An 18,617-nucleotide genomic window follows, 5' to 3' on the forward strand; every position below is an offset into this window, starting at 1 on the left:
ACCAGGTAAAACATCACAAACAAGTAAATATGCACTAATGAAGAACTACAGTGTGATTACTCCACTAGGACATAATGAAGCTAGAAAACAGAAACTTCTAGTTATATAAATATTTGATCTTTGACACAGAATACAGACACACAAAATCTTTAATTTTTATTTTCAATAAACAAATATTCCTAGAATATGAACTTTTTGAGGGCAAAGGCTCCATGTCTTTTTCTTTATTTATTGAGACAGGGTCTTGCTATGTAGTTCAGGCTGGCCTTGAACTCAGAGTGATACTCCTGCCTCAGTCTCCCAAGTGCTGGGATTATACGTGTGTGCCACCACACCTGGTTTCAGGCTCAATGTCTTGTCCACTGTTATCCCCAGCCCCAGAACAGTATCAAATAAGGTTTGATGTATAGAACTAAAAAATAATTTAACCTGCTATAAGCAATCAATCTGTTATATTTATTGTCTGCTTTAATGGTAGTAATACTATCACAGGTTTTAATATATATGGAATATATTAAATATGTAAGATTTTATCATATATTCAGTACATAGTGTATATGTCACAGGTTTTGTATAAATCACAGGTTTTGCTATATTAAATTTTATATACATACACAAACAAAAGTGGTTTAGCTTCTGAGACACAAACTTCAGTATCTGGAAATGGGGAAAGCAGAATCACATTTATCTCCCATGTGCACAAATTTTATTACATCTCTTAACAGGAACATTTCACAATACTGACCCTAAATACCTAAGGCAAAATGGATTCTTTTTAACTGAGGCAAACACTATCCAAAAGCTTGTAAGCTGCTCAAATTTGGGAACAATAAATCTCAAGTAATTCTAGGATTGATAATTCAATCTTTTAAAGAGCCATACAATGGCCAACAGGCCAAGAGACTAGATTTGTACTAATAAAACCTAAAACTAAAATAAGGACAGTTTCCTCAGAACTAAGTTTTCATATTTGGAATTGAGAACTGAAAACAGAATGCCTGCTTGTTAACAATTAAGAATGGAGGGCCTGGGATTTAGCTCGGTGGTTCGGCTGCCTGCCTTGCAAGCGCAAGGACCCAAGTTCGATCCCCGGAACCAAAAAATAAATAAAAAATAAATAAATAAATAAAATAAAATGTACCAGTAAGTGTTTAAAAAAAAAAAAATTAAGAATGGGTAAATCCACTGTCCTAATAGTCTATTTAGGAGGCCTTTGTGGCAGCATAAAGGCCATGACATAAACTAAGTTGTGCCTGCTGAATTAATTTTTAATGGAAATCCTGAATAAAGTCTATTGGTCACTGCTGTCAAGATATTCTAAAAAACAATGCACAGGTAAAACTGGTTTAATTACCCACAGGTAAAACTGGTTTAATTACCCACATAGAGGATACAGAGGAACAAGGCCCTTTACTCTGGGTCCTGTTAAAAAAAAAGAAAACAGAGAGGAAAGAACGAAGGAAGAAAGGGAGGGAGGGAGAGAAGGAGAAAAGAAAGAAAATAAAGGTAGTGTACAAATATAGTAAGTACAGTACATAAAACTAAGCACTACTTCTGTTTGAGGCATATTTATACACAGGGTGAAAAATAAAACTGAACAGAAAATGGTATTAATAGGTAACCCCTAAAATTATCATGTAATTTAAAACACATATGGTCTCTTCAGAGTCCTGCCAAGTCTCCTCATACAAGTATTAGACTAAGTATTTCCTTCCTTCCTCTCCCCTTTCCCCTCCCTCTTTTGCCTTTCTTTCCTTCTTCTTCTTTTCTTTCCTTCCTTCTCCCTCCCACCCTCTTTCTTTCATACTGGGGACTGAACCCAGGGCCTAAAGCATGTTCTCAAACACTGAGCTGCACCCCCAGGCAAGAATTAGACTGGGCACTTTGAGGCCGTGACTATTTCTGTTCACTTCTGTACACCCAGGGCTGACATAAAGCAACTGCCCAAACATACTCACTGAATCGATATAGACTTTCACAATGACCTACTAGGTAGGATTCACTTCTCTTCTCTGGACATCACTTTCTTATACGTAAAATGAGGGCTTAGACTCAATGAACTTTAAATGACTCCTAACTAAAAAATTCTTTACAAAATGAGAAACATTTCAATACTGGAAGAGAAAAATATGCCTACATTGTTAGTAGCACGCAGAAATATGATACACACACACACATATGTATACAGACACACACATATAATGTCTTTAGGAGCCATAGTAAAAAGTAAAATACATTATCATTTCAAAATGTAATCAATGACAAGTATTAATTAATTTTAGATTTTGGAGAGTATTACATATCTAAAACCCAGTGCATATTTACAATATAACTAGAGCAGTTACTTTACTCTTGACTAGCTGCATTTCAAGAGCTCGACAGCAACGCAAGGCTAGTGGTGATCATATGTATAGAGCAGTTCTACAGAGGACATGGGTTTTCTGTTAGCAGCTATCTGGGGCAAAAACACTGTTGCCTTAGTCTTGCTAACCAGGCCTGGAGCTAAGCAGTTGACCAGATGTTTAGCATGTTATGAGACCTGAGTTCAACTCCCCCCCGCCCCACCACACAAAAACAAAACAAGCCCCCCTCCAAAAATCTCTTCAAAATTATTCTTGATGATTTTCCAATATCTGATTCCGAACAACTTTCCCAGTGTTAGTTCCAACACTTATTTGCCTGAATCAGTGACTGTCTCCTATTTCCCAAATTTCAGGTTTTCCACCTATATACTGGTCTCATAATAACTCCTCCAGAAAAAGCCCTTTTTACTGTCTTTATGGGGGTAATTGAAGATTGGAGGGGATATAATTCATGTATCAAAGCTCTTTAAAATGATGAAATCAGTGATTTTTAGTGTATTTGCAAGGTTATGAAATCACTCTTAATTCCTTAATATTTTAGTCACTCTAAAAGCAACTTTTACACGGAGTGACAATAGCTCCCTACTTTCCACACCTCCTGGCAACTACGACTGTTTCTGTATGTGTAGACTAGCCTCCTCTGAATATTCCATGTAAACAGAATCACAGAGTGTGTGGTCTTTTAAACCTGGGTTCTTTTATCAGAGTAGTAGTTCAATGTTCATCTATGAGTAGAATAAATCAGAACTTCCTTCCTTTTGAGGCTGAATGATATTCCATGTATGGATATACTACATTTTATCTATCCAATTATCTGTTGATGGACATCTGGGTTGTTTTCATGCTCTGAGTTTTATGAATGCTGCTGCTCGAGCACTCGTGTACAAGTATGTGGACACATGCTCACTTTCTCTCCCTCTCTCCTCTCTTCCTCCTTATCCCTTCATTCATTCCCCACCCTCTTTCTGTACTAAGGATTTAACCCAGAGCCTGGAACATGCTAAGTGTGTACCTTACCAGTGAGCTGTACTCCCAGCCCAAGGCATGTTTTCAATTCCCTCAGAAATTGGGAGTGAAAAATGCTAGGTCATATGGTAATTCTATTTAACTGAGGAAATGCCAAATTGTTTTCCATTTTACATCCCTACAAACAATGTATAAAGGCTCTAATCTCTACATATTCTTGAAAACACTTGTTACTGATTATAGCTATACTAATTGATGTGAATATGGTTTTGATTTGCTTTTTCCTAATGAATAATGATGGTAAGCATCTTTACGTGTGCTTTCCGGCAACCTGTTTCTCTTCTCTGGAGAATGTCTGTTCAAATCCTTTGCTTTTTTTGTTTGTTGATTGTAGTCAGTGTCCACTGAGCTACATCCCCAGTTCATTTTATAAATCTTATTTTGAGTGTCACTAAGTTCCCTAGGCTGTCATCCTGCCTCAGCTCCCAAGCAGTTAGAATAATAAGTATGTACCTTCATGCCCAGCTTCCATTTGTTGCTGTTTTAGGTTTCATATTTAAGAAACCAATGCCTCAACCAAGGTCACAAAAATTTACACCTGTTTTAAGAGTTTTTATAGCTTTAATTCTTACATTTATTTAGGTCTTTGACGCACTGTGTGTGAATTTTGCATACAATATGAGGTAAGGACCAATTGATTTCTTTGAGTGTGAATGAGGGTGTCCGAGCAGCATCATTTGTTGAAAAGAGTATTCTTTGCTCACTGAATGATCTTGGCACTCTTGTTGAGAATCAAGTGTCCATAGACACATAAGTATATTCCTGGATGCTCCATTCTATTCCTTGTCTCTGGATGAGCCCCCTCATACCAGTACTACAGTCTTGATTACACTCCTTTGTCTTAAATTTTGAAACTGGGAATTGTTAGTCCTCCAATTTTGTGGTTGTTTTTGTTTGGCTATTTTCATTCAGTCTCCATAATCAGAAGAAATTCCTGAGTTTTAACCTATATGAGCTTTCCTAAATTAGTCTCGAGATCCTATTACTCTAATTGACATAAACAATGCACCTTCATCAAGAACCTTCAGTGTGTTTACCTTGTTGCTCAGTGTAGCATTCCCTTCTGCTTTGTCCTTAATATCATTTGGCTCTCCTAGAACAAACACTTCAGGGATGTGCAGCTTACCAACTTAATACAGGACTTCATTCTACTGTTGCACAGTTTTAAAACTCTCTTTTACTCTAAGCTTCCTGTAACTCTCAATCAGTTGGGCAATATACAAACTAAGAATATCCTCTCCTTACAACTCATTTTACCACTACTATCTCAGTAACTTTTAATATGTATAAGGTGGACAAAGTTATGTTACCATAAAAATAAAAGTAATGTTCACAGAAGTTATCGACAGGGCTGTCAAAACAGACCCCTAAGTCCATATTCTTTTAGTATGACCCAAGACCTGAAGGACTGAGAGGTTAATCAAAGTTAAACACATGTTTAGTAACACAGCTAATCAAGCACAATGGTTTAGAGTACACCAAAATACTTAAAAATTAAAGGTAGCTTTTGTGAACTGAAAATCAGACTTAAAATTGCTAAGTAACACTGCTATTTTTTTCAAAAGTAAAAACATAATTTGACAAACATGCTGCAATATGCTAAATTCTCATTTAAACATGAGAACAATTCTTCAGAGCCATGAGGCAAAAACGAAAGCAGTACCACCCACCTGGGGGCAGCATAACCTAATTATAAACAAATAAGCAGAACATATACAAAGAAAGAAACATTGTTGTGAAAACCTAATAAACAATATTAGGAAATGCTCACTCAGAAACACAACTTCTACTCTTACACCACCTTCCACCAAGATTGGTCTAGCTGAAACAATTTCCCTTGAGGGAAACATCACAAGGCTTGCCAGGAAACTAAGAGGCAGTGGAGGAGTGGTGCGCACCTGCCTCGGAAGAACACACACACATTCACAACCCAGTCCACAAGCACAACAGTCCAGGAGAAAGAATACTAGCCTACAGGTAGCGCCCAGGCTCACTTCCTGCTCAGGCAATCACATGACTGAGTCAAAGAGATTTTTTTTTTTCTTTTTATCCATCTATTAAATAGATGAAGAAAACATTCTCTGAATTTGTAACTATTAAACAGGGTAATCATACATACTTGTGTTATGTGTACACACATTCATAACTGTGTTCATAAAAATGAAGGTATTCTTAATTCAACAATATGAATTAAAACTTTTTTAAAAACCAGAAAAAGAGACTATACACTGAAAATTAATCTCACCTAAAAGTGAAAGGTAAAACATGTACTTGATTTGTTGAAGATAGTTTTGCTGAAATTATGAATGCTAAGTTGTTGTAAGGTATATTAATACTGATTTAACCTACAAGTCATTCAAATCATGTATGAAAAAAGGAGTCTGAATTTTTAAGCACTGTAATTTTTCTTAACACAGCATGAGGACTACCTTTTTAATTAACATACTCAATGCTAGTTGGAAGAAACTAACATTCTGCATATATACCATGATGGTATGAAAGTACTTCATATTATCAGTTCATCAACTCACCATCTTTATTCTTCATCAAGCTGTATAATAACAGCTATCATATCCTCAAAGACATACATATTTTTTAATAAATTCTTTAAAATTTGTTCTCATAAAATATATGTAATGTTTTCACGATCAGCAGCCTGCTTTTTTCCTTCTCAACTTATCTCTCAAGTCTGCTACTCAACCTGTGGTTCCTGTGGTTTTCCTTTAGTATTTATGGCCTGAAACTGACTAGGCAATGAATGGCCTGGTCCTCTGCTCCTTTGCTGGTTCATCCTCGTGCCTAGGACCTCCAGATCTTAGCCACAATACTGATCACACTTTAAAAAAAATCTCCAAATGAGCACTCTCAATTCTGAAATGTGATTATTTCCACCTTACTCTAACCACATTACCTTTCTCTGCCTAAAGCAACAACCATACTACTGTCAGTATGATAAAACTGATAAGTATTTGCTGGGCATGAAAAAAATCAAGGAGAATTAGCTAGCTTTTTGCAGATATAAACCATTATGAATGCCACGCATAATGGAGGGGGTCACTGGCCAGGGCATCTTCTCTTTAACCCATGCTTAAAATGACGGGCAGAGTGATGCACTTTGGGCTTATCCTTCCAGTACCCCGCCTTGGTTAGCACGTTTGGAGAACATGATTAATTAAGTGGAGATGATTTAACAGCCTCCTACATGGCGTCCTCTGCTGTCTCACACTAAGGACATCATTTTGATCCACACAGTGGGGACACGCACAGACAAGAACACAGGGTCCTGGGCTGTGAACACAGGAAACTGATATGAGTACACACTGTCACAGAGGGGCAAAAGAGGTACCTGCCAGATAAACACAACAGTCTCCCTAATAACCAGGCAAAAATCCAAAAGAATCAGGTTCCCCTCAAGTCAGAAACCTCGGTTTGCTTGGAAAGGAAATATTTTTTAGATTTAACTGGCCAAAATAATGAAAAAGAACAGTGTAACACTGCTGCACGGTTATTTAATTATATTTTTTAAACAGAACAAATTTTGAGTTTTCTGTTTATGCTGATGTATATGTTAAAGGGGAAGTAACTCCCAATATTTCAGTCAATTAAATTCTTGAGGTTATATGGTATTCTGTTCATAATGAAAACATCAATACATGTACTTTAAGCATTCAATTTTTTTCAGGCATGCACCTAAGCTGGAGTCTAGCCTACGACAGACACTCAAATATGTCAATAAAAAAAATACATGCTAGTTCATACACAAACCTTGCAGATCTTCTGTTTCAGGTACTGCTTTGTCCACAGATGTACTGTCCACTTGGGAAGATGCTACAGATTCTGATAATAGTGACTGATTTGATACAGAGCTAGAAAAGAAAAAATATTTCCATTTTTTAAAATAAAAACTTATTATTTATGTTTTAAAAAAATGTTTGCTGTGAGACAGAATCTGAGTATGCTGCCCCAGCTTAAACTCTGGATCACAATCCTCCCGCCTCACCCCCAGTGCTAGAACTATAGGTAACTGTCACTGCATTATGAAATATTTCTATTTTAAAAGATGATCTCTACATGTGAATATTTTTTAGGATTTTTTTGGACTTTTATGAGTATATGTTTGCAGTACATAATGATTACATTCACTGTAGGGGATTGGTACATTTGGTACATGTACATAACATGTTTCAATTCACCCTTTGCATCTCTTTTATTTTTCTAGCATCAGGGTCATTTATTTATAAGACCATATAGAGTTAGCATACACAGAGATTGAAAACTAGACTAATGGGCCAAAGAACATATAACACATGCAAGACAATTGTACTAAGTCAAGGTACACTTTCAGATACACTGTCTGGACTGGATTACAATACCTTTTTCTCTTTTTCCTATTATCTGTCTTTTATTTTTAAAAAAAACATATATAAATATATAAAAGGAACCATGCAGCCAGGCATGGTGGTGCATGCCTGCAATCCCAGCACTTGGGAGGCTGAGGCAGGAGGATCACTGCGAGTTTGAGACCAGCCGAGGCTACATAGTGAGTACGAGGCCAGTCTGAACTACATAGTAAGACCCTGTCTCAAAAAAAAAAAAAAAAGTAACCATGCAATATTTATTTAAGCTTGTGTGTCTGAGTTACCTCATTTCACATGTGAATATTAACTAAGGCAGACAATAAATAAGTCAAGTTACTTGAGTGAATCAGTAACAGTACACAGAGGTACTTGTTTCTAATATAAACACAGAGCTTCAGAACTACAGAGGAATGTGGACCAGAAATCTATGCTTTGGAAACAAAGCAAAAGTACATTTCCTTTGTACAATTCAAGTACCACATGAATCCATGACATGAAAACCAGTATGATAAAGACATACTTAAGGTCCCTAAAGCAAAGTGCAAATGAATCCATGACATGAAAACCAGCATGATAAAGACATACTTAAGGTCCCTAAGGCAAAGCTGCAAGTGGTATCCTGGCATAGCAAAACCAAACATCTACCATGAACTGGAAAATGGAATGGTAGTGCAGAAAGTTGGTATACTTGTCACTAACAGAATAAAACTGAAATATGTATTTCTCTATGCAGCCTTCTCACCCTGACTCCAGAGTTAAAAACATAAAACAAATAGGAATGCTGTATCATGGCACTGAATATTATATGTGATAAGACCTTTTTTTTAAAAAAAAATGCAGAACACTAATTCTTACAGACTAAGAGGGCAATTTAAAGAGTTAATTCACTGTGCTTCAAAAGGACATTAGGTGTCAGTCAGGATATGATATGAGGAAGAACAAAGAAAAAGATGTTTGAAAAGGAAATCAAAAGACTTAAAGCTCATTCCCCACGTAAAAACAATAAAATGCTTTTTCTAACTAGTGAATATAAACAGATAAAATTTTACATGCTAATGTAGCTTTATATATAGTCTTCCCTAATAGATCAGCAACAGAATACAATCCAGAAAGTCCACCTTACCTTGGCTGCATAGATGAAGATGTAGAGTCTAATGCTGACTGAGCCTCTGGGACACTGCCATCTGTGCACTGAACTGGTAACGATTCAGATAGACTACTGACAGAAGCTGCTGTAACAGTACCAATTTCATGTTAGTGATTCTATATTCTGGGCAGCCCAAGACCTAATCTAAAAAAATGAAAATCAACTTTCTATAACATATAGTATATGGATTTTGTTTTACTTTATCTGTTGGTTCCTAATTTTTATTTATTTATTATTATTTTTAAATGAACCTTGGGTCTTCACAATGAGCTACATCTCCAGGCCTTTTTTAATTTTTATTTTGAGACAGGGGTTCACTAAATCGCTAAATTGCCCGGGGTTAACTCTTAATTTAGAGTGATCTTCCTGCCTCAGTCTCCCACAGTACTGGGATTACAAGCATGCACAACAATGCCGACTTGTTTCATTGTTTTTAGTTAAAAACTTTGTAGTACTGTAATTTGCCAATGAATTTTTTTTCTGGTGCTGGGGATTGAATCCAAGCCTCAGCATGGGCTCTAAAATGGAGCTATACCTTTAGCCTGAAAAATGTTAAATTTTTTTTTTTTAAGTTTAGGTTCTTTTTTTTCTTTTTGCCCCTCCCTCCCCCACCCCCTCTTCCTTCCTTTTATCTCTGGAAAAAATGTTAACCAAGAAGAAAACCATATTTACAAACTGCATATATTAATAAACTAAATTCCTACTTCTTAGGACTATCACCCAAACCCCAAGGCTTTAATTCATAACACCTTTCAAGTATCAGTGTACGAATGAGATGTTTAAAATAAAAGTTAACTTAGCTGAATTTACAACTAGGTTCATAAGGACCTAATACATTAGGTTGTACTTTGGATACAAAGGTAGGTAATTATTTAATTTAAAAACAATTCATGTTCCTTTGATCTTAGCCTTAAGAAAATTTGGAGATTTTGATGAAATGGTTCTAGTTTTTCACTTAAACATGAAACAATTATAAGACCGCATATAATTTAAATGAATTAAATAACAGCTTATACTTTCATTAATCTACACATTAGCTGGTAACCTATATTAAAACTATCCTATCCGAATAGCTTTGACAATTTGTTTAGCAAAGCTTGTACTCATCCTCATGACCCTTCTTACACAACAGCTGAAACAAAAGACCACCTCAATTCCAGGACAATCCCTTCACACAAAAAGGCATAAAAAACCCAACTGAATGGGTGCTGAGCACTGTTTACAGTGGAGTTAATTTGCCACATTCCTCCTTCCTAATGGAGGCAGGCTTTCTCCAAGGTCAGCTGTGGCTATGTATAATCCTCCATGTATCTAGATATTTTTTCCTTCAACAACTACCTTGGCTGCAAAAGACCCTGCAGATAGAAGAACCAAAGTCCCCTTACAGCCCACACTCCCTTACTTTACTGTCCAAAACAGCTCCATTAATTTGAGGTGTGCCTCTGTTTTTACAAGGTAATAAGAGTTCTTACAGCACATCGAGTTAAGACTATGGAATAACTTCACAGTATTTACAAAGAGCAGGGGATACTCTTATTTCTGACTCCCCACTACTGATCATCATAATGTGTGAGACGAAATTTTACTGAGATGAAGGTGGTAATGCAAATACAATGTGAGAGCAGAAAAGGGTACTGGATACACTCAACTATCCAAATGTATGCAAGTTATGAATACTACTGTGTTTTAACACAGTTACTTACCAGGTGGGCTTATTCTACCACTACTACTATTCTGTCTTTGAAGATGTTCTTTATAGCACACTGAACACATGCCATTTGTACGAGGGTTTCCATAAAATCCGCAGCCAGTGGAACAAAGCATAGGCACCTGGCTGTGATTTGTTTCTTGAGCCATAATCCTCTGGTGTACACCTGAAATTTACATAGTATTAGCAAAGAACTCAGGTACTTTAATTGTACATTATCCAAATTTACTTTCATAATAAAGAAACCCCCCCCATTACATCTTTCTCACCACTCTATATAACTGAACCAAGACATAGGACTGATAAAGACCAATGACATACTATAAACTTTCTCCTGCAACGCAACTTGCTCTACACAGAGGACTGTCCTGACTCAGAAAGTATAACATGTGATTAAAAAATGCAGTTATTGTTGCTTTGAACACACTTATCCCATCATTCTTGCCACTTTCTGAAGCAGTTCTGAAAGTCTTTCATGAGTGTTTTTAGTTGTGGCTACCTCAATATCCTGAATCCATTAAAAACATTTACCTTACCTTATCATTTTGACTTTGAGAAAGTGGGAGAAGTTGTATGGTGCTAGATATAGTGAATCAGATGATGAGGACATACTGTAATGTTTTTATAAGCCTGCCTACTCACTGGATATCACTGAGCAGCAGCATTCACTGTATTTTTATTATACCTTATAAAGACAAAAGAAGATGCCTAAAAAGTGGCAAAAATGATGGGAATAGCATGTTTGAAGCAAGGAAGGGGGAAGTACTTTAAGAGGAATTAATGACAGTGTTTCTTTTATTATAATAAAAAATTCACCACATACTTTGATCACCTCTGTATAAAGAATTCCTACAGAAAGGGAGCTGTTGGGCCCGGGATTTAGCTCAGTGGTTCTGGTGCCTGCCTCGCAAGCGCAAGGTCCCGAGTTCAATCCCCGGTACCAAAAAAAAAAAGAAAGAAAGGGAGCTATTTTGAAGATTACACCATCCAAAATTTAAGGACAACTCTTTAGACTCTTCTAGTAATGAGAAGTACACATTATAGGTTTTGCTGCACGTTATACCACTTAATTTCTAACCATTTAAACTTTTACTCAAAGTTCAGACATTAACTTGTGTGATTATCTGTTTTAAAAAGCATTTAACCATAATAATGATTCTGGTGAAGAAGATATGAAGAGTTGGGCAAAATTCTAGTGAAATGAGAAATCAGTTCAATCATTTTGGAAAGCAGTTCAGCAATTCACCTGAAGAGCCCAGTGGAAAACAAATAGTGCTCTCTGAACCAGCCATTCTCCTTTGTATAATCAGAAATTGAGCAAAAAATAATATACAAAGGATATGCTTCACAGCATATTATAATGTTGATAAACTAAAAATAACCTATCTGTCCAACACCAGGGGAATGGACTCATTAAAATTATGATACATGTTAATGGCAAGTTATGCAGTCATTAATATTTTAAAATGATTTCTGATGGAAGTATATATGAATATATAATATATAGTTGTTAATTAGGACTAAAAGTGCATCTATTAGTCACCAAAAAGGGCAGTAGAGATCATATCCCAGGATTGCAAAAGCAATGATTTTTTCCCCCTGATTTGTACCCTTTCTGTACTTTTAAAATTCTTTACAGTGAAGATATTGTTTGCCCAATTAGGGAGAAAATTTATTTTTTAAGTACCTAAAATTTTTAAAACTACAATTAAAAACTAACAAGGCAGAAGCATCAGTCAAGTACGTGGCACTGAGACTTAGGAACTGTCTGGGAACCACATGAAGGCAGTGATCCATCACAGCAGATGGAAGAACACCATGTGCCATTTCTCCCATAAACCAATTGGCTCTTTGGCATAAATAACAAGACAGATGGTAATAACAGGCTCTTCCTTATTAAAAACAACCACCTCCTAAATGAAGCTTACTCCAGAATGAGTGAATGTGTATTACAGATGAGTCTATGCTCAAAGATCATAAAGAATGAGACTAACCAGAGGAGGCAAATGTTTTGCCATTGAAATTTTCTTGAACTGATAAACACATAGGGAAAGCATTCCTTGTTTACTGTTACCAGGTTTTTTATTCAACTAAACTGTTAAAAAGACTGTTGAGGGGGCGAGGACAAGTTAACACAAATTTCAGAACCAATTCCTGTAAATACACATACCAAATTAAAAGATGACGCTGGTACAGTAAAGCTTATTTCATACCTTTTCTTTTTTGGCCTATGTTCTTGAGGGATATTGGTCTGTAGCTTTCTCTCTTCTTATTATGTTTGTTTGGCTGTGTTATCAGGGCAACTGCTCACTGTCATGAAGCTAATTAATAAGTGATGGAGCTGGGATTCGATCCAGGTAGTCTGACTACAGCAAAGTCCACGATCTAAACCAGCACTTCTCAAAGTGTGGTCCAGAAAACCGCTATGGAGGTCAAAACTGGTTTCGGAATAACACTAACAAGCTGTTTGCCTTTTTATCAAACTGACACAAGCAACAGTGGTACAAAAGTAGTGGTGGATGAAACAGCTGGAGCCTTAACACAGAGTCACACCAAGGTAATAGCACCAAACACTACTGGTAGTTGTGCTCATCAAGTTCTCATGGTGAAAAGCATTAATTTTACTAAATCTTGTCCTATGACTAACTGGGAATCATGCATGAAGTACACTCCAGTTGCACGGGGAGAAATGACAACTCTAAAGAAAAACTGCTTGGGCAGCTACTGCAATTATGAGCTGGCTGAATTATCTTTTTCATGGGATACTTTCATTTGAAAGAATGACTGATAACTCTAGTTATCTCTACTGAAGTATATGGTGGACATTTTCTTGAAAATGAACAAAGTGAACCTGATAGTCCAAGCAACTAAAAGTATTCACCAACAAGGACAAAAACATTCAAGCACTGAAATAAGAAAAAGCCTGACAAGTCTCCCATAGTTGAGTGTTTTGGTGAGATCAATGGTGATATTAATGAAATGTGATTAGCTGATATTGAATCAACTTTTGAAAGATCTTCACAAGTCAGCAAACTATTATTTTGCAAGTACCCAATTCATGAACAAAAAGATCTATTCAAAGTGAAAGATCAATGAATGTTACAGATAAGACAAAAACAAAACAAAACTATGTTTAAGAAACTACCAACCTTGGTATAATATCAAAGAACAACCATTTGCATTATCTGAAAACATTGTTAAGATAGTCTTTTCTTTCCCAACTATGTATGAGCCCAGATTCTGTTCCTTTTCTTTCTTTTTTAGTAGTGCTAGGGACTGAACCTAGAGTCTCAAGAATGCTAGGTAAGTACTCTACCCCTGAGCTACATCCCCAGCTCCAGATTCTTTCTAACACTTTAACAGATTGAAGAGAAGTATGAGAATCTTGTTATTATGCCTGATCTTAAGGAAATTTATGAAAATATGCTAACAATGCCACTCATCACTAAAAAGAGTGTTGTGTGTTTTGGGGAAGGGGGTTAGATTTTCCATAAAACCTTTTAAAGCTGGGCCAGGGATTTAGCTCAGTGGTTTCGCCGCCTGCTGCGCAAGCACGAGGACCCGAGTTCGATCCCCGGTACCAAAAAAAAAACCTTTTAAAGCTAATTAGTAAGTACTTAAATTTTTTCACAGCTTCATTTGTAATATAATAAATATCACTAGCCATAATCCTCATAAAGAAAAGCTCTTCAGAGTATTCACTAACTTTAAAGAACATAAGATCCTGAAACCAAAAATTTTGAAAACTTTTTGCTGCAAAATGTGCAGTCTCAACACAGGCAGTAGCACCTCAAGGGGGCAAACACTGATTCTCTGAAAAAGGAAGGGACCAAAAACCCATTACCCTTTATGTATAAAACCAGAAATATCTCCAACATATAAACAGATATATAATATTATCTGCAGATTTAAACTTTTATGGAGGTGGGGGCCAGTTAGAAAAAAATAGTTTAAAAGAGTTCCTTGGGGTAACAGATAATACAGAAAAAAAGATTAGGAAACACCAGTCTAAACCATCAACTATACTAGGGCTACCTATTAATAACATTAAAATAATATAAGATAGGAATTAAAGGAAGTTTCCCTTCTGATATTGATAATCTTTCAGTATTATGGCTGGCAATCACAAACACCCAGATGTGATAAATATTCTACTTGTATAAAAACTCAAGTACAGTAAATCGTCACAGATAAAAATCAGAATACTTACTTCAAAACAGTAAGATTAAAATGTTAACATGACCAATTTTCCCAAGCCAAACTGTCCTGCACAGCAGCAAATTAACAATGCTTTTCACAACTTAAGAGGCACAAGAGTTCATAGGCAAATGAAAAAGAATCGACCTTATTTACTCATCTTTAGGACATAAAATGTACCTCTACATGAAGATCCAGAAAGACCAAAACCATCAGAGTAGTAAGTTTATCCAAGTATGTGCTGGTCCATATGGGTGGTCACAGACAAGCTGGAAGTCCTGCTCCCCTCCCCTTGCAATGTGACCTTTATGGTGGGTAGACAAGGTACCAGGTGCATCAATCAGGTGTCCCAAATGATCATGAGGAAAATGGGAACGAGAAGGAGGCAGAACAATTTCTTAATTGCTGTACTGTGGGATTCTGAAGCTATAAATCCAAGAAGACAAAGAGTAAGACACACTACCAGACATATACACAAAATCAGTAAGGATGGTATTAATAAGTTTATGAAGAGAATTCATAAAACCTGAGTTCTGATTCGTAATCAAAATCATCACGTATTATTCCCTCTAGCTCCCGAGACAATACTTAATAGCTATTCAGAGTTTACTATGGGGCAGGAACTATTTTTATTGTTTTATTTATATATTATTTAATCCTCTCAAGAATCTTCCATATTGGCACTGATATCCTTGTTTTAAAAAAAGAGAAAAATTGGGCCAGGGATTTAGCTCAGCAGTTTCGCCGCCTGCTGCGCAAGCGCAAGGACTCGAGTTCAATCCCAGGTACCAAAAAAAAAAAAATGAGAAAAATGATACTCAAAGTAACTTGGTTCAAAGTCACACATTTACTAAGCAGCTAAGTGCCTTTTTATTTTAAATGTGAAGAGAATGACTGTTCAAGTCCATGATATCCCTATAAACCTACAATTCTGTGAGCATTCATTATTAATAATTATTATTTAAAGATTTAAAATTTCATTCATTTGTTCAATCTTTAGATATTATTTAGCTTTAAATAGCTGTAACTGCTCTGAGAAAAAGTTAATGTCTTTTTACCTAAGAAAATAATTCAGGATTAAAGAATTCAAGATTTTAAGACTGCAAAGAAAATTCATTACCAACTATTAAAAATTTTGATGAAAAACAGCAATGACTGCATGCAACATACTCAATTATAACAGCAAATATGTGTCAATTTAATTTATCTCCTTTGCTTTATTTCCTAGAGTTGTCATCAAGATCCAATAATTTTATTTTTGAAATATCTCATGTTCCTTTATTTTTCTTTCCAATTGTGCTTTTCTTCCCCTTATACCTGTGGGGTTTCTGTTGTTTTTGTGCTAGGGTTTGCAGCAGGGCCCTGGTGTATGACTCCAGTGCTAAACATTTTAAATTTTCCTTTTAGACTTACTTCCTCTCCTCCCAATCTATTTATTTAAATTCTCCTGGAATATCCAGTTCTGTTTCAGTTATTGTATAACTGCCCCCCAAGAGAAGTATTCAACCTAGCATTCGTGCTGTCCATAATTTACCCCAACCAGACTAATTTCCTTGAAAAGTATGCTGTGTGAAAGAGACTCCTTGGACTTAGGCTGGCAACAGTTCAAATCCCAGCTTTGTCGTTTTTGTCTGTTTTGCAGTATTGGGAACTGAATCTAGGGGTGCTCTACCACTGAGCTACATCCCTACTCCTATTTTATTTTCAGACAGGGTCCCATTAAAATTGCCCAAGCTGGTCTTAAACTTGGGATCCTTCTGTCTCAGCCTCCCAGAGTGCTGGGATTACAGGCATGTGCCACCATGCCTGTATTAGTTTTGGCATTTTATTATCTGAAAGTGCCTGAACAAGTACTAGATCACCCCAGTTTCAACATCCTAAGAGGGCACTAACATCCGCTACCTAACCGGATTAAATAGTGCATACAGAGAGCATCTAGACAGAGACTGGCACAAGGCAGAAGCCCAGCAACTGCTCTTAAATCAGCTCTGCCTGAAAGCAGAGGCCCTTCGCTCCCTTCCAAACATACTCTTTCCTAGAAACAAGAACTTTTGTACACTGCCCTTAACAATTCAATCTGTTTGTAGAAATCAGCTCTACATTCACAGAAGCCGACTGTGCTACCCTTTCGGGGCTCCTTCCCTACCACTGTAGACACAACACATTTCCTACCTAAACTTCAAGTTCCTTCTTCAATCCCCTTTATGTCTAATATGATTTCTACAAAATATCTTACTGGGTAAGTATTCATGTTAGGGGGAAAATGGTTACCAATTCCTTGAAAAGGGGAAAAAAATATACTGAGGAAAACTTTCACACTGTAGTATTCATACAAACAGCTATTCAGCAAGAATGCCGAAGAGCCTAAGGCAGATATAAAATGCCTATCTATTTTTTACATTGTGTTTTTCTTTCTCCTCCTAAAGGGAACAAGGGAGGGAACATAATTTATAATGAATTATCTGAAGTTATGAACCGATCAGCTTGGGTTAAATCAGACTCAGTCATGTCTGACTGGCTAGCACATGTTAATTAATTTTAAATTAACTGTTACTATTCAACAATTGGGGAATGTCACATAAAAATTACAGATTTCTAGATTTTCTTGAAAATCAAAGAATAGAAAAATTCTGATCTCAAAATTAACATTCAGCTAGGGCCCTATTAAGTGGGGCCTGTACTCTCCACCTACCTTCACTATTGGTTACTTGACTAATCTGACTTTTAATCCCTACATTAACAGCTTTGTCCTCTTACTTTGGGATCTTTACTATTAATTTCGAGAAGAAAAAATTACCCATGGAATAGTGACTTATATAAGAATGCAAATAAACTCTGAACTAGTACTACAGCCTGAAGTGGTAAGAAAAGCCCTTCCTACCTTTGCCCTTTTACTAGTCACTGGAAAACTAAACACTTGGCTAATGCTCTTTGCAACTATATCAAATGGAGATCCCAGAAGAGAGCAAAGTACAATTTGGGGGGGGGGGTGTCAACAACTGATGCAAAGAGGAATACCCAAGCTGACACAGGTGCATGAAATTGCCATTTCCTGGTGGCACACAGTAATTTCCCAGAGTTCTAAGCATCCAGGTCTAGAGCTATCTATCCTATGAGCAATATATATTACGGTGGAGGGGGAATATGTGCATTTTGCTCATATGATAGTTTCTTTATAGAGATAACAAAAATACAAGAAACTTTACAAGTTCTCTTTTCCTAAGTGCCAGTTTAAAGTTTCTGTGCATGTTTTGTTTGGCTTTTGCCTGTTTTGTCTTCTGTTCTGTGGCTTGTCTACCATTTTTGTTTGTTTGGTTTTTTTTTGGTACCGGGGATCGAACTCGGGTCCTTGCGCTTGCACAGGAGGTGGCAGAACCACTGAGCTAAATCCCTGGCCCTTGTATACCATTTTTAATGGAAATTCATCTAAATCTATTTTTTAAGTGTTCCTTTTTATAGTTAGTGCTTTTTAGATGTTACTTAATACACTTTTGCCTACTCCAAGGTCATGAAAACATTCTGTATTTTTCTTCTAAATTTTGTTTTATGTTTCATATTCAGATCTACATCCATCTACAGTTATATTGAGTGTGCATTTGTGTGTGTGTGTTGTTGTGTGGTACTGGGCAACAAACCCAGGGCCTCACACATGCCAGGCAGGTACTCTACTGCTGAGCTAAATTCCCAGCCCTTTTTATTTTTATTTTAGACAAGGTCTGGTTACACTGGACAGGTTGAGCCTCAAACTTATGATTCCTCCTGCCTCTGGCTCCTAAGTAGCTGAGTATACAAGCATACTTCACCATGCCTGGCTGAAG

General features: G+C 36.5%; 1 protein-coding gene across 19 annotated transcripts in view; it reads right to left on the reverse strand.

Moving 5' to 3' along the window:
* Zfand6 (zinc finger AN1-type containing 6) overlaps positions 1 to 18,617 on the reverse strand; it is a 71,669-nt gene that overhangs the window by 5,539 nt on the left and 47,513 nt on the right. For 7 of the 19 annotated variants that reach the window (XM_021252183.2, XM_004874820.2, XM_013069278.3 and 4 more), the window contains 3 exons: positions 10,598 to 10,768; positions 8,871 to 8,979; positions 7,155 to 7,255 (listed from right to left, as the gene is read on the reverse strand). In XM_021252183.2, coding sequence (XP_021107842.1) covers positions 7,155 to 7,255; positions 8,871 to 8,979; positions 10,598 to 10,751 — 364 coding nt within the window. In that variant the 5' untranslated portion in view covers positions 10,752 to 10,768. Of the gene's footprint in view, positions 1 to 7,154; positions 7,256 to 8,870; positions 8,980 to 10,597; positions 10,769 to 14,979; positions 15,226 to 18,617 lie in introns of all 19 variants that reach the window. The other 12 variants (XM_004874816.3, XM_004874812.3, XM_004874813.4 and 9 more) reach the window with 3 other exon arrangements.

This window comes from Heterocephalus glaber, unplaced genomic scaffold, assembly GCF_053883595.1.
Source record: "Heterocephalus glaber isolate CG9 unplaced genomic scaffold, H.glaber_assembly_v1.0 deba00001531, whole genome shotgun sequence".
Taxonomy (NCBI): domain Eukaryota; kingdom Metazoa; phylum Chordata; class Mammalia; order Rodentia; family Bathyergidae; genus Heterocephalus; species Heterocephalus glaber.